Consider the following 16,430-nt stretch of genomic DNA (forward strand, 5'->3'; position numbering starts at 1 on the left):
TACACCCCACGACACTATCTCCCTCAGCTGTGGCCTCTCACAGATCCTGAGCCGGCTCTGTGCACCTCACGGGGCATGGGATCTGGTGAGAATCAGCCACAGTTTTTTGGTTTTTTTTTTTTTTTATGATATTTTATTGATTATGCTATTACAGTTGTCCCAATGTTTTTTATCTTTGCTCCCCTCTGCCCATTTACCCCCCTTCCTTCCAGCAATCCCACCCCCCTTAGTTCATGTCCATGGACTTGCGTATAAGTTCTTTCCTGAACTGTTCTTAGCATTCCCCTATTTTGTACCAACCAATGATGCTTCTTAGTCCCTGCACCATTTTCCTGTTTCTCCCCCTCCCCCCTCCCAGATGATAACCCTCCAAATGATCCCCATACCTCTGATTCTGTTCCTATTCTGGTTGCTTGCTTAGTTTGTTTTTGTTCTTGTTTTTTAGATTCTGTTGTTGATAGTTGTGAGTTTGTTGTCATTTTAATGTTCAAGCAATGTTCCAAGCGACGAAAAGCAAAGACCTCCAACCAAGGTCACTCTACCTAGCAAAGCTATCCTTTGGAATGGAAGGGCAGATGAAGTGCTTCCCAGACAAGGTGAAGCTAAAGGAGTTCATCATCACCAAGCCCTTATTACAGGAAATGTTAAAGGGACTTATTTAAGAAAAAGAAAAAGAAAAAGATAAAGAAAAAGAAGGTCACAGTTGGGTTAGATTAAGTGTTAATTTAATAAGTCAGGGGTATAAAATAGTATCAGGAGGCAGCCTCAGGGAGTGGCAACACACACACACACACACACACACACACACACACACACGGCTTCCCTAACCCCTCACTGGGGGCTGAGCCCCAGGACACAGTCTTTGCAAGGTGTGGCTTGACAATTTTAAAAGCACCTCTTTTCACTCCCTTTAGACCTTAGATGCCAAGGTTGATTAGCATAGGCATCTTTATCATGACTGGTTCGTATGGAACGCTTTTTTCCCTTTATGCTCCCCCCTTCTTTCCCTCCTTCCCGCAGCCTCACAAAATGTGTAGTGTGGTTCTTATGGGTCCGTCACTTTAATTTCTGTAATTGGCATTAGATTATTGATGGGGGACTTACATATTGGAAAATGTTAGTTTCAGGTACCAGCTAATAAGCTTAGTAACCAATGTATGTAAAAAGATATTGTTTCAGGAGCTGGAGGTCTGACCCACCTTGATTCCAGGTAACCATAAGCAATCCCACCGCCCAGGACACAGATGACAGAGCGCTGCAGCTTTTATCTGATTAACCTTTTCCCTGAATTCCAAACCCCTTACCTACTCTTCTTATAAAAAGGGCCCATTTATACTGGAATTTAAGACGGTCTGTTAGGATACACTCCCGCTGTCTTCTCAGATCACCGACCATCTGAATAAAGCGCCCATAAAGATCCCATCCCTGTCTCTGCTTGTTGGGTCTGGTTGGTGGCAGGCAGCATGAACACCGGCTTTTCTGGTTTCATTTCATGTCTCTTCCTCTGTGGCACTTTTCAAACTGCACTGTGTGTTTAAGACCCATCCACGCGGTTGTGTTCGTTCACACATTTACCCAGCAATCCCCCCAGGGATGGAGACGTGCTGCTCCCCCCCCCCCCACCTCCGCTACCACAAAAGAAGACTGCAAGGCACATCCTCGCACGTGGTTCCTTGTGGATGTGTCGTTCCTCTGGGACACAGAGCCAAGGGACAAATTGCTGAGTCATAGACTGTGAGTCATCACTTAATTCCATGAAATAGTGCCAGGTCTTTCCTCAGGACTGCAGGCAACACACTCACCCGAGCGGCACCTGAACATTCTCATGTCTGTACATCTCTGACCTCACTGGACGCTATCCAATCCTCGCGTTTCCTCCGGGCTAATTGGTGCAGAGTGGTATCTCCTTGTTTCAATTTCCATTTCCACCCTAACTGATGAGTTTGAACATCTCACGGGTATGTTAGTTTTTGCAGCTCTGTTTCTGCAGATTGCCTCTGCCTGTCCTCTCTTCACTTTTCCACAAGGGTGTCCACCTTTTTTCTTATTAATTCACAGATGCTTTTTGCATCTTTTTTTAAAGAATATTTTATTGATTATGTTGTTACAGTAGTCCCAATTTCTTTCTTTGATCCCCTCTGCCCAGTACCCCCTTCCCTCCAGCAATTCCACCCCACTTAGTTCATGTCCATGGGTCATGCATATAAGTTCTTTGGCTTCACCCTTTCCTATATTATTCTTAACTCCCCCCTGTCTATTTTGTACCAAACAATTATGCTTCTTAATCCCTGCACCATTTCCCCATTTCGCCCCCTCCCCATTCCCAGCTGATAATCCTCCAAATGATCCCCATACCTATGATTCTGTGCCTATTCTGGTTTGCTTAGTTGGATTTTGTTTTTATTTTTTAGATTCAGTTGTTGATAGTTGTAAGTTTGTTGTCATCTTAATGTTCATAGTGTTGATCTTCTTTTCCTTAAGTAAGTCCCTTTAACATTTCATATAATAATGGCTTGGTGATGATGAACTCCTTTAGCTTCACCTTGTCTGGGAAGCACCTTATCTGCCCTTCCATTCTAAATGATAGCTTTGCTGGATAGCGTAATCTTGGTTGTAGGTCCTTGCTTTTCATCATGTTGAATACTTCTTGCCAGTCCCTTCTTGCTTGCAAAGTTTTGTTTGAGAAATCAGCAGATAGTGTTATAGGAACCCCTTTGTAGGTAACTCTTTTCTTTTCTCTTGCTGCTTTTAAGATTCTCTTTTTATCTTTCACCTTTGGCATTTTAATAATGATGTGTCTTGGTGTGGTCCTCTTTGGATCTAGGTTGTTCGGGACTCTCTGTTATTAGTGGACCTGTATGTGTATTTCCTTCGCCAAATTTGGGAAGTTTTCCTTTATTATTTTTTCACATAAGCTTTTAATTTCTTGCTCTTCCTCTTCTCCTTCTGGCACCCCTATGATTCGGATGTTGCCACATTTAAAGTTGTCGCAGAGGTTCCTAAGCCTCTCTTGTTTCCTCATTCTGCACTGGTTGACTGTTTTTTTTTCATGTTCCAAATCATTGGTTTGAACCCCGGTTTCCTTCCCTTCACTATTGGTTTTGTGTGGATTTTCCTTTGTTTCATTTAGCATAGCCTTCACTTCTTCCCTTATGCGTTTGTCATACTTGAGCATATCTGTCAAGTCTGTGAGCATCTTTATCACCAGTGTTTTGAACTCTGAATCTGTTTGGTTGTCTAACTCCTCATCTGTTAGTTTGGCTACCTCCTTGTTGCTTAGTTCTCCCACTGAAACCTTGATCCATTCCCCTTTTTGGGCCATGCTTCTCTGTCTCCTCATCTTGACAGGCTCCTGTGTTTGTTTGCCTCCATGTCTTAAGTAGAGCTGTTGCTCCTATTATGTTGAAAGGGGCAGAGCCTTAAGTATTTGTCAGTAGAGGGTGACCTGTTTTACTACGTTGTGGTGCTGTGTGTGGGGGAGGGGTCTGAGAGGGAACAATGCCACTTGCTCAGCACTTGCCCCTTTTCCAGGCACTTCTCCCACTTCTGTATAGGCCTGGCATCTCTCTAGCTGTTGCCCTGGCCATTGCTCCCAGAGTGGGTGGGTCTGTGGATGTTTTAGGACTGTGGGGGCTCTTTAAACAAATGGACTCTGCTGAGAAACTGGTAGTTTCTGCCTCCACCCCAACCCCTACTGGTTTGCACAGTCAGAATCAATGAGGCTTTATTTTCCCCGGTGCTGGGACTGTGAGCTGTGCGGTCTGGTCTGGTGCTGGTGCTGGGAACGCTCCCCAGGTGTGTCTTCTGATTTTTTAAAATGTTTGACTGTGCTTTCTTCAGCCTGCCACTGCTGCATCTGCCGCTAGCACCACACTGTGTCCTCTCCACCCCAGCTCTGCCCCTCCTACCTGTCTGGATAAGCATTTATTCTTTATATCTTTGTTTGTTGAACTTCCATGCAGCTTGATTTTCTGGAACTCCTAGTTGTCTCTAGTTTTGAGGTAGTAGTGTTCCTTCTTAGTTGTGGAGGGAGACACAGCATGTCTGTCTAAGCCTTCATCTTGGCCGGAAGTCACATCTTTTTTTAAGAAAAAGATATTATTTATTTATTTTTAGAGAGCAGGGAAGGGAGGGAAAAAGAGAAGGAGAGAGAGAGACACCAATGTGAGAGAGAAACACAGATTAGTTGCCTCCTGCATGTGCCCCAATGTGGGATTGAACCTGCAACATTCTGGTGTATGTGTGGGATGATGCTCCAACCATCCGAGTCACCTGGCCAGGACAATGCTTCTTGCATCCTATAGGTTCTAGTCCCTTGTCCAATTTTCACATTACAAATAGCTTCTCACATTCCCACAAATGCCTATTAATGGCATTTTACCCTCCTTTTTACTCTCCTTTAACCCAGCTCTTAATTTTGACATATTCAAACTAATCAATGTTTTGTCCTAGGATCTGTGCTTTTTAAGTTTTAAGAGTCAGTCCTTGTCACAGAGATTCAAAGAGATCCTCCTTGATTTTCATCTATTAACTTTCACATTTCGGTCTTTAATACATGCGGGGTCTATTTTCATGGGTGGTGTTATAGAGAAACCTAGGTTTGTTGATTGATTTTAAATTTTAATTTTTAAAAAAAATTTATTTTTCTTTTTTCTGTTTTTTAAATTTATTTTCAATCACTGTTGACATTCAATATTATTTTATATTCGTTTCAGGTGTCCAACAGAGTGGTTAGACATTTAAATAACTTACAAAGTGTCCACCCCGGTAAGTCTAGTCCCCACCTGGCACCGTGCATAGTTATTGCAATATTATTGACTACATTCCCTAGGCTGATTTTTCTCTGCACAGTGAGCCCATGTTCCCTGTATCATTTACTAAGCATACCGTCTTTCCCCCGTTCACTTGGGCTGCTATTTTATCATATTTGTACGTATTATATAATATTCTGTTCTTTGGCCCCTTTCTGAGCTGCTTCTTCAGTGGGACTGAGCCAGGCATTTGCTCAGGCAAGGACACCACCCTTTTTTCCCCCTCAAATACATGAATTGGGTTTTGTAGTATGTCTTCATATCGAGTCCGGCAAGAAGCTTCTTTCTTGAACCACCACAGCCCTGTTTTCTCGCCGCTTACGTCACCAAGCAGGAACTGCACGGATCCTCTCCACCCTTCCTGGAAGCGGCTCACAGGTTCCGTCCGCTCCTGCTTCTGGAGTTGGCCTCCACACGGGAAAAGACACACACAGGGAGAGAGGCAAACCTGCCCAGGAGCGCCGGCACGGTGTCCTAGCTCAGCTTGGAGTTCCTAGAAACCTCATTCCACATCATCTTCTGTCTGAAAACCCATGGCAGCAGCCAGGTTCTTGAGGTTTTTTGGTCTTTTTTGGGCCCAGATGTCAAGAGTCCACGCTTGGAGCAGGTGCTTAAGCAAGTCAGCAGCAATGCGGGCTTATTCTTGCTCCTTGTAGTCCTTTCTTTATCCTGTGGTTTTCATCCTGCGGATGCACGTGGGTGGCCCACCTCTGGGCACCCACACCCCAGGTGAGGAGGGGGAGGTCCAAACCCATGCCCTCTCTTTTTTCAGCAAAACAGAAACTTCCCGGGTGGACCCAGCCACTAGGTTTCAGCTGATATCTGACAGCTTGGAGCCCGCTCACGGGGCCACCCACAGCTAGGCTGAATAGCTTTAATAGGGTCACGTGCCACCCTGGGTAATAACAGTTGGCCTCAGAGGGTGATGTGCCAGGGAGAAGGATCACCGCATCTCAATTTCTCCCAGCTTGCCCTGTGCAGAGTCAGACTCATTCATCAACCTCAGCCTCCTCGCTCACACACCTTCCCCGGATGTCACCCTTGAACATCTACCTGACCCGGGGTGCACCTGGGCTCTGCCATCAGCAGGAAGACACGAGGGGGTGAAATGAGTAGAGAATCAAGCTCGCTGCTTCTCCCGTAGAGTACATCATAACTTTAGCAAATGTTACATCAACATATAACCTTTAAAGATTTTATTTATTTGTCTGCCTGTTTGTTTGTTTATAGAGAGAAGGGAAGGGAGGGAGAAAGAGAGAGAAACATTAATGTGTGTTTGCCTCTCTTGTGCCTCCAATTGGGGACCTGGCCTGCAACCCAGGCATGTGCCCTGACTGGGAATCGAACTGGCGACCCTTAGGTTCTCAGGATGGTGCTCCATCTACTGAGCCACACCAGCCAGGACTCAGAACATTACCTTTAAACTGTTCAAAGAAACTAGAAACTGCCCAAACGCCCATTCACAGTAAACACCGGTAAATACGCCGGAGGACATTCGCGCGATAGGCTACCGGGCAGCAATGAGACATTTACAGCTCTAGACAACAATCTAGAGGAACCACACAAATAACGCATGGAACAAAACAAATCCTGTGTGATGGGATTTATATAGATTCATTATATTCTTATAAACCTATTTAGACAAATGCATTTATACTCTTTTATGCAAAGCTGGTTTTGTTTGCTCCAGAAGTTTTCAAGGCCGGTCTCTGTGGGTGTTTGATTCTAACAGGCTCCCGGGATCCGCCCAGCCTGTCCCCACCTCAGCGCCTTTGCCCTTGACCTTCTGTCTGCTGCACCAGAAGGCCCCCAGCTAGTCACAAGGGTGGTCACGGCCACCCTGTAGGTCTCAGCCCCAAGGCCACCCACTCGTGTCCTGGGGCTGCTGGAAGAAATTACCACATACTTAGAGGCTTCAAACAACACAGGTTTATTCTCTCACAGTTCTTGTGGTCAGAAGTCCAGGATGGGCCTCCGTGGGCCACAGTGAAGGCTTTGGCGGCAGGAGGGTTCCTTCCGAAGACTCCAGGGGAGACTCCATTCTGGAGCTGCTCCAGCACTGACAGGCCGCCTTCATTTCTGGGCTCAAGCCCCTTCCTTCACCATCAAACCCAGCAGGGTCCCGTCATCTAACCTCTCATTCTGGCCCCTGACTCCCTCTTGGGATTATAATGGTCCCACCCAGATAATCTAGGATAATTTTTCTGTCTTGAGAGCCTTAACTGAATCACATCTGCATAGTCCCTTTGCCATGTACGGTCCCATTTTACAGGTTCAGGACGGGGACCTCTTCAGGGGTGGCGGTTATACTGCTGCCAGCCACACGCTCCGTGACCGTCCAGGGTAAGCAGGCCCCTTCCCCCAGCATCCCTTCTCTTTCCTTGTGCCCTGTCCTCATTTTATTCCTCTCATTTACATATTTACAGTCACACCTAATGTATTTGCCTATCTCCTTATTGTCTGTCTTCTCTGCCTGCAAAGGGAGCTCCGAGAGGCAGGGGTTTTTTCTGTTTCGCCTGTGGAAGGGTCCCCAGCTTCTGAAACGTTTCTGGCCAGATGCTCTCGATGAATATTTGTGAGGAAAATGAAAAGCAGTTGGAATGGATCTGCTTCTTGCCACTGAAAGAACCTCCCAGAGCAAGCACAGTAGTGGGGTGGGGGGTGGGGGAGACTTGGTCCTGGCTGCCCAGCTGTCCAGGGAGGAGACCACACACAGAGGCCACTTCTCCTTGGACGCTTTATTTCTGGCCATTCTGGGAAATGTCCCCAGGATCCAACTGGAGAGATGGGAGCAGTCCCCTGTCAGGGAAGGGGGACCCTGGAAACGAAGGGGCCTGGAGCTTCACATCCTCAATGTCTTTGGGAAGGAATGGGGGTACTGGAAGGAGTGTCTTGGTCCCTGCAGGGGTGAAGACGTGCAGGGGGCAGGGGACCCCACAATGCCGGGTCCTGGGAGGACTCATGAGTTGGCTTTGATGGTGTCCCGGATCCACTTGGTGAACCGGCAGAGGTCGGTGTAGACACCGGGTTTGTTGGGCTGACCACACGGGAAGTCTCCCCAGGACACAAGGCCCTGGAGGGTCTTGTTGCAGACCACGGGCCCCCCGGAATCGCCCTGTGGGGGAGGAAGGGAGGCACAGGGAGAAGAAAAGATGTGGGCAGATGGAGAGAGGGGGACACACAGATGGAGAAGGACCGGGGCAGCGAGAGATAGAGGCACAGAGAAGGACATGTAGAGAGAGGAAGACACACAGGAAAGAGTGACAGACAGACAGACAGAGGGAGAATGTTAACATTTCACCTCACATCCAATTTTTCCCCTCTCTACCCAACCCCCACCTTCACTACCGTCTCCCTCACTGCGGCCTTTTGCTCACTCTCTCCTCCGGCCTTGGACTACTGTATTTCTCCTACTGCGCGCCCCTTCCATCCCCTTCCTCACTCTGCACCCAGCCTCGACACCAACCCTTCCTGTAGATTCTCAACCTGGGCACCTTTGGCATTGGGGCCGGGTCATTCTTTGCTGCGAGAGGCTGTCTTGTGCATTATAAGATGTTTAGCAGCATCCTTGGCCTCTCCCCACTAGATACCAGTAACTGCCCTCCTTTCTCCCCCCCCCCCCCGCACAGTATGACAACCAAAAATATCTCCAGGCATTGTCATATGTCCCCTGGAGGTGCATGGAGGTGCAGAGTTCCCCCCAGTTAAAAACAGTGAATGAAAAGGGGGCTACCCGGCAAGTCTGAAAAACTCAGTGACTGAAAGTAACCCCACAGGATACTCTGATCATTACAAAAAAAAAAAAATCCTAATTGAGTGGTTTATTGCAAGAAGTCATGTCCTATATGACAGGTTAGCCTTCACCTTGAGCAAGCCCTGTCCATTGGTTTTGCGCACCGGGAATAAAAACGTACTTAATATGTCAAAAAGATCTCTTCTCCAGACCACCAGAGATTCATACCCTGATACCATGACGGGGTGACCCCCAACTGTTCCTCATTGGTATCTTATACCTCTGCAGCCCCGTCCGTAACTATGTACACGAGACAGTAACTATCCTGCATCCATCACGTAAAAGAAACCCGTACGTACCCACATTACTTTGTATTCCATCCTAGGGATGCCCCCTCCCTTGGATTTCCACCACCTCCTTAATCCACCACCAATAAACATCATATAATCTTCCTTACATTTTTGCCACTGATTCTAATAGTGAAAGAAACTATGAGACCGATATTCCCTGAAGCATTTTCTCAGTCTTCTGAGATTTTGCTTCTGGGTCTGGCTCCAAGAAACTCTCTAAACCTTACTTGAGGTTTGGAATTTCTTTGGTAGACAGAACGGCTCCCTTGGACTAATTTGGGTGACTGATCCTTAATTCTCCATGGCTCCCTGTAATTCCTCTGCTATAATAATACTTGACTGACACCTCTTATGTTCATACAAAATATGAATGACTACATGGAGCCTGGCATCGAGTATAAGGAAGCCTAAGACCTGGCTTCTTTCCCCACCAGTAGATTCTGTTTCAAGGCAGAAGAGCTTTGCCCCCGAGCCTTAACTCTAAATTTCAACTTTCTTGTGGCTTGATTTTTCTCACGATTTTTGGTTTTCTATCCCTTCAGTGTTTCTTTGGAGAGGCTGTAGGTTACATGAGTTGAGCCTTGGCTCCTTGTCTGTGAAATAGAGCTAAAAATAACAACACTTGAAGGAGCTAATCCTCTGATGGGTGTGAACTACTTAAACAGTGCCCAACAATGAGCTACTAACATTATTATACTATTCATGTTAATCTTGTTGTTATTATTATTTCTTAGTGGCTGAGCCCAGATTAGACCACATGCTCGTATGGTAAAGCAACTTGTAGTCTGCACACAAAACCAAACCAAACCCCAAAAAAACAAAACAAGAAAAACACAGACCCAGCCCTGGCTGGTGTGGCTCAGTGGATTGAGCGCCAGCCTGTGAACCAAAGGGTCGCTGGTTCAATTCCCAGTCAGGGCACATGCCCGGGTTACAGGCCAGGTCCCCAGTTGGGGGTGCATGAGAGGCGACCACACATTGATGTTTCTCTTCCTCTCTTTCTCTCTCCCTTCCCTGCTCTCTAAAAATTAATAAACTAAAAAATAAAAATTAAAAACAACTATGTTTTATTTTCTGCATAGCCTTTACCACTCTCTGAAATGATTCTACTTATGCAGTTTTGTGGCCATGTGTTCTTTTCCCCACCTTTTTGCTCCTCCAGCCCTTTCAACAACTTTGCTATCAATATTCTATACTAACAACTGTCTCTCTTTTTCAAAAAAAGTACCTAGCCTGGGTTGTTCTTTTCCTTCCTCAAGACATCTTACTAGTGTTTGCCCCCAAACTTTCCCGCTACAAGACACATCACTGCCGTCTGCTTGAAATGTTCCAATATAAACAGGCAAAACCGTGATGTCTGTTCTGTGAAGGGCACCCCTTTAGATTTGATCTCTTACTGCAGTGCCCAGCCTGCCCGACCACGCAGAGCGGCCGGAAGCTCTCTCTCTAGATCCGGGCTGCCTTCTGCAGTAGCCGGGAGCCACGTGGGGCACTGCTAGCTTGCATGGAGATAGGCTGTCAGTGTGAAAATCAACCTGGCTCTCAATGGCTTACCGCTGAAAACAAAAAGAATGTAAAATATCTCATTCATAATTATTTTATATTAATTACACTTTGAAATAATGGTACCTGAGATCCATATAGATATATGGATCTCAGGTACCATTAATTATATATGTAATTAATTATATAATTGTGTATAATTAATATATATTTATATATTACATATTAATTACATATACAATTAATATAGCTAATTTCACCGGTTTCTTTTTTACTTAAAAAAAAAATGCTGCTACTGCGCCCTGGCCAGGTGGCTCATTTAGTTGAAGCGTCATCCCATACACCAAAAGGTTGCAGGTTTGATCCCTGGTCAGGGCACATATCTAGGTTTTGGGTTCAATCCCAGTTGGGGCATGTATGAGAGGCAACTGATCGATGTTTCCCTCTTTTTTTCTCTTTTTCTCTTTCTCTATCTAAGATCAAGGAACATACCCTTGGGTGAGGATGAAAAAAACATGTGACTGGAAAATTTAAAATTACATGTACGTCTCCCATTATATTTCTTTTCGGACAGCGCTGCTCCACACTACGAGCTCTGTGGGAACAGGGGTCCTAACTGGCCTGGTCATCGCTGGATTCTCAGCACCTGGCCAGGTTCTCAGGTCCCTCGTCGGCACAGAGTGTGTGTCTGGCGAACGAACGGGGAAATCTCGGTTCTCACCTGGCAGGAGTCTCTGCCCGCTTGGTCGCCAGCGCAGAACATGCTGTTATCTATTTGCCTTGGGTAGGACTCCCTGCACTTTTCGCGACTCAGCACGGTGATGTTCAAGCACTGAAGGACGTTGGGGAAGTTAACTGTCAAACAGAGAGGGTAGGACCCCAGTGAGTGGAGGAGGGAGACAGGGGGTGGGGACAGACTGCTCAGACGAGACAGGAAGCAGACTGACATGGACGAGCCTCAGGAGAGAACGGGGCACTCACCCTGGGGACTGCTGGTTGTTCCCCAGCCAGACACCATGCACCTGGTCCCAGCAGGGGGACACCGGGAGGAGATGTTGATGGGCTTGACGGAGTGAGAGTCCTGGACCCTTCTGTTCAGTTTGATGAGCATAAGGTCATTGGAGTGGGCGGGGTGGGAGTAGCCTGGGTGGGGGATGGTTTTGATCCCTCGAAACATCTGCTGCCCGTGTTCATAGGTCGGTGACTGGGAATGGTGGCCGAGCCGGATTTTGAAAATTCTGAGGAAGATGGGGCAGATCCACGCCAGCCCTGAATTCCATCCCTGTCCCCAATACCAACGGCAGCCACAAACCTAGTACCAGCCCCGAGTCCACCCCGTCCTCAGCCCCGGCCCCACCACCATCTTTACCTCCAGCCCCATGTACCGCCCCCCCCAACGGCGCCTCCACCCATCCCCAGCCTGAATCCCTTCCCCACCCAGGAGTCACTCCATATGCATCCTGAACCCCAAATGTAACCATCGCCAACCCCACCTGTGACTCTAATCCCAACCCCAGTTTCAATCCCACATCTATTCCCAATATGAACTGTATCTCAACGCCACCCCAATCCCCACCCGCCTCGGGTTCTAGCGCCAACCCTGCCCTTGACCCTAACCCAAACCTCTGGAATATGCGCGTCTATCCGCATTCCCAGCCTCAAACGCAACTCTAAGCCCGTCTCCCGTCCCTTACCCGCCCCCAAACCATCAACGGACGTGTTCCTAACCCCAAATCCAGCCCGTCCCTACCTCCCAGCCCCCTCCACAACCCTCTCCCCAACTTAACCCCACACCCCCACTCTTGCCCCCAACTCCACCTTGACTCCCATCCCCAGCTCGACCTCCTCTTGCTCCTTCATCCCCAACCCGTCTCCACCAGACCCTGCCTCCACGCTCCGCGCCCCCCTTTCCCGATCCCTGTCCAGCGCTCCGCGGGGAGCCCCACTCACTTCTTCCGGCAGTGGGCGGCGGTCAGTAGCCACTGCGGGGCCACCAGGACTGCCCCGCAGTAGAGCTGGTTGGGCTTCAGCAGCAGGGCAGCCTGCCACGGCTGCGCGTCCTTCTCGCAGTCGGACCCATTGACGATGCGACTGCTGCCGTCCTTCTCGGTGTCCCCTCTGGCCTCAGCCTCAAGGTCCTGGGTGCTCTCGGAGGCCCCCCTGGCAGGGAAGTTGTTGCAGGAAGCGTCATCATTCGCAAGAACAGGCTCTGGGTGCAGAAAGCGGCAGGAAGGGGCTCAGGGGTGGAGCTTAGACTCAGGGGGCGGGTCTTAGGCTGTCAGCTCCTCCCACTCTCCCTCCCTTGTGGGACGTCTGGTTTCTGTAGGGCGCTTTTGTTGAGAAAGCAGGCCAGGGATTCGGGGCGGGGCTAGGGCTCTAAAGGCGGAGCTTGCAGAAGAAGGGTGGAACCTCTGAGAGCGAGCGAGGCTAGAACTCAAGGGCAGTGCCCAGGCCTAGGTGGTGAGACTGGGCTCCGACTGGACCTCAAGATTCCTAGGAGTGGTTAGAGCTTAGTGGGTAGGGACAGGGGACTGTAAAATTGGACAACCTCAGGGGTGGAGCCAAGGGCCTGGGGGTGGAGCCAAGGGCCAGGGGGTGGAGACTGGGGTGCTCAGGGGGTAGAGCCTGGGAATAGGCTAGAGAACAGGGTTTTAGGGGTAGGACCCGGTTTTAAGAAGTGTGGTCAGGCCTCAGTGAATGGAGGTGGCAGAGCCTGGATGTGGGAGGGGCTTGGAACCCACTTAGGTAAGACCGAGACCAGGGGCACGTGCGGGCGTCCTCCTGTAAAGAGCCTTGAATTTTGGAGAGGAGGTGGGGCCTGGCTGAAAGGGGCAGAGTCATAGAGGCTGGGCCTGGCAGGGGTGGGCACCACCCAAGGGTCCCTGACTGGATTTGCTGCCTGCACATGAGGTGTGGCTGAAGGAAAGGGTCAGCGTCAGAGTGCACAGGTGGGGTGCTCGACACCAGGAGGTAAGCTCAGCGTGGGGGGCCCCATGGAGGGGAGAGCAGGGCTGGGTCTCTGCTCCCCCCACACCCAAACCTACAGACACCCGTACTCCACTCCATCACCCCTCCCCACCGTCTTGCTGATGACCCAGAAGCGTTGCAGACAAGCACACACACGGTGACACAGAGACACGCACGGTCTCCCCAGGGACAGCCACACACACAGCTCTGTCTCGGGGTCCGCACACTTCCCAGGTACACACACTCAGGGGAGGCCTCGCCTGACCTCACACCTAGGCCCTCTCAGTGCCGTGTCTACATGCCTCCAGCGCACACACGTGTGCAGACTGCTCCCCGGACTTCCGCACACAGGCACGTTGGCACGGTGACCAGATCACTCAGTAGACCCAGCACGGCGCGCCCGGCACCCTCCGCCTTCCCGCAGCCACTGCCTGGGAGGGGCGGCTGCCCCTGCGCACTCGGTCCGCCGCGGCAGGGACGCAGCTGCGCTGTTGGGCAGGCCGCGCGGTCCAGACGCGCCGGCACGGGTGACCGCCCCGGCGCAGCACCTCGAGCAGCTCGACGGGCGTAAATGCAGCCACACGAAAGCTTGCACCCAGCCACAGCCACACAATCAATCACAAATATGGACACGGACTCACGTTCACCCAGTCCTGGCGCCAGCCACACGCAGTCCCCTGGGACGGGCGCTCAGAGTCAGCCACAACTTCCTCATGCGCACGCAGGGGCTCTGGTTACCTGTCACCCTCAGAACCAGAGCTGTGATCAGGGCACCAACCAGCCACATCCAGGGGGGTCCTGTTGTAGCCATGGTCACTGCACCTGGCAGGGGAGGGCAGAGCGGAGGGAGGCCCAAGTGATTATGGGAACTCTTACCGCCCCACTCCCCCCCAATCTCGTTTTCCAGGGCAGAGAGGGGCCAGGGGGACATTGCCCACCATCAGCGCCGAGCGGTACTCTGGGGACTCCACCTCCAGACATCCAGCACCCTCCTGTCGGGCGCGAGGAGGGGGTACACAGGGAGAGGGAGCTGCGTCCGAGACCAGAGCCAGACGCGGAGACACCTGTCCCTCGCTGTCCCCCTCCCCTGGCCTCACCTGCACACGTCCCCCAGGTAGGGGGTGGGGAGCCTGCTCCCAGCTCAACCGCAGACTTCTCGGGCCTGCGCCGTCTTGCCACCGCCTCCTCGTGGGCTCCGGCACCGGGCCTGGGTTATAACCACCCACTGCCGCCTGGGGCGCATTCCCGGGGAGTGAGGCGTCCTGCCGGGCCTGAGCAAACACTCCTCCTGCCTGCCCCCCCACTTCCACCCCCAGAGCACCCCCCACCCAGTCCTGAAAACCACTCCCTACCTCCCTGGCCCCGGGTTGGGGAGGGGTCTCCGCCCTAGGGCGCGCGTCTTGGCGCGAGGGGGCTTCCTGCTTCCCTGCGCCTTCTTCACTTACTCTCCGGATCGTCATCTTTCCAACCTCTCTCCGAGTTTTCAAATTCTCCTACCCTTCCTTCTCTCTCTTTCCGCTTCCCTCTGAATCTTTCCGAGTCTCTTTCAGTGTAAGGAGCCCACGGAGTATCACTCCTTGAGTGTCTCTCACCTTCCCCACCCCCATCCCCGTGTCAAGGTCCCTGTGTCTCAACGTGTATGTTTCCCTGTCTTTCTGGGTCCCCATGGTCCTCTCTCTTTTTAATGGCTCTGAATACTTTGTAGGTCAAATATACCTTGGAATTCTCAAGTCTGCTTTTTGTTTTTTTAAAAAACAGCTTTATTACCCTGGCTGGGGTGGCTAAGTGGATTGAGCACCAGCCTGCGAACCAAAGGGTCGCCGGTTCGATTCCCAGTCAGGGCACAGGCCTGGGTTGAGGGCCAGGTCCCCAGTTGGGGGCGCAGGAGAGGCAACCACACATGGATGTTTCCCTCCCTTCCCCTCTCTCTAAAAATAAAAACAAGCAAACCAAAAACAGCTTTACTGTATTGAGGTATAACTGAGATACAAGAAACTATGCGTATTTAACACGCACAATTTCATGAGTTTGGAGACACACATGCCCAGCCATCACCATACTCAAGATAGTGAGCATATTCCTCTCTCTGAAAGTTCCCTCCTGCCTCCTTAGGTGTCTGTAATTGTTGATTAATTTCTCTGCACCTCTGGGTCTCTGTATCTTTTCTCCCCTGCCTCTCTTCTCTGTGCTCTGTCCTTTTCAACCTCTCTCTGAGTTTGTCTCCATATTCCATTTTCTCTCTCTCTCTCCCCTCGTCTCTGTCGCTGGTTCTAAGTATCTCTATCTCTGTGTCTTTCTGTCCCTCTGTCTCCCCCACCCTGCGTTTCGGGCCCAGAGGACTCAGGCCACTTTGCCAAGGGACCCTTCAACCTTTTCTGCCCTTCACCCTGGGGCTGGGACTACGGAGCAGAAAAGGGCAGGAATCCAGTCTGTGCGGTGGCCCAGCTCACAGCCAGGCGTGGGTGAGAGTGTTGGGCAGGGCCGCCTGTCGCTGAGGAAACAGGTCAAGAGGCCAGGAGAGGGAGCGGGTGACTCCTGGCTCTTTGAGAAATGGGGCACTGGGTGGGGAACCCAAAAGCTGGCTTCTCCCCCGCTGGCCCCAGGGCCGTCTGGGATTGCCTCTCCTAACCTCTTCTCCATCCCATCTCTTTCTGGGTGCCCACAACTCTCTGCATCCGTTTCTTTTCTTTTTCTCTAGTGTTTCAGTGTTTATGCTGTTACAGAAACATCTGGCACGCTTCGCGAGTGTGTGTGTCATCCTAGCCCAGGGGCCACACTGATCTTCTCTGTATCGTTCCAGTTTTAATACACATGCTGCCAAAGAGAGCACTCTGCACCCATTTCTAACCAAGACTCCAAGTTTCTGTCCCCCCTTAAGATGTAAGAGTCAGACACTCATCCAGCACGTCTTTGCTGAGCGCCTGCTGTGTGTCAGACTCAGACCTACCTGTGAGCAAAATGGACAAAGACACCCAGAGGTGCTGCCTTTGTGGGGGTCACGTTCCTTGAAGGAAAACCCTGAGCTGTCTTGCTCACTTATGTCACCCAGCACCTGCTGAAGGGAGG

At 50.4% G+C, this 16,430-nt stretch overlaps 1 protein-coding gene and 1 non-coding gene across 3 annotated transcripts; both read right to left on the bottom strand.

Annotated features, from left to right (window-relative positions):
* Positions 1–6,725: 6,725 nt before the first annotated feature.
* KLK5 (kallikrein related peptidase 5) lies at positions 6,726–14,570 on the bottom strand. Of its 2 annotated transcripts, XM_090260336.1 has the most exons (6): positions 14,303–14,434; positions 14,103–14,186; positions 12,348–12,606; positions 11,379–11,635; positions 11,119–11,252; positions 6,726–7,926 (listed from the first exon to the last, which is right to left on the bottom strand). In XM_090260336.1, the coding sequence occupies exons 1-6, from the start codon at positions 14,343–14,345 to the stop codon at positions 7,771–7,773; spliced, it is 933 nt and encodes a 310-aa protein (XP_090116462.1). In that variant the 5' UTR covers positions 14,346–14,434; the 3' UTR covers positions 6,726–7,770. The 2 variants fall into 2 exon arrangements, with proteins under 2 accessions (XP_090116462.1, XP_090116461.1); XM_090260335.1 differs by lacking the exons at positions 6,726–7,926; positions 14,303–14,434 and adding an exon at positions 14,462–14,570 and having other exon boundaries at positions 10,893–11,252.
* A 1,517-nt stretch (positions 14,571–16,087) lies between these two features.
* On the bottom strand, positions 16,088–16,194 carry LOC149995158 (U6 spliceosomal RNA). Its single transcript, XR_016507992.1, has one exon. It is a non-coding gene; the product is annotated as a U6 spliceosomal RNA (small nuclear RNA).
* Between the last annotated feature and the right edge of the window lie 236 nt (positions 16,195–16,430).

The sequence above is a fragment of the Furipterus horrens genome, unplaced genomic scaffold, assembly GCF_987537825.1.
Source record: "Furipterus horrens unplaced genomic scaffold, mFurHor1.1.pri manual_scaffold_13, whole genome shotgun sequence".
NCBI classification, from domain to species: domain Eukaryota; kingdom Metazoa; phylum Chordata; class Mammalia; order Chiroptera; family Furipteridae; genus Furipterus; species Furipterus horrens.

Coding starts and splice junctions, on each gene's coding strand:
- KLK5 (XM_090260336.1), bottom strand. CDS start 14,345: ATGTCTGGAGGTGGAGTCCCCAGAGTACCGCTCGGCGCTGATG. Junction 14,187..14,302: donor AGTACCGCTCGGCGCTGATG/GTGGGCAATGTC, acceptor CTCCCCTGCCAG/GTGCAGTGACCATGGCTACA. Junction 7,927..11,118: donor CGGGCAGAGACTCCTGCCAG/GTGAGAACCGAG, acceptor CCTCCCCCACAG/GGCGATTCCGGGGGGCCCGT.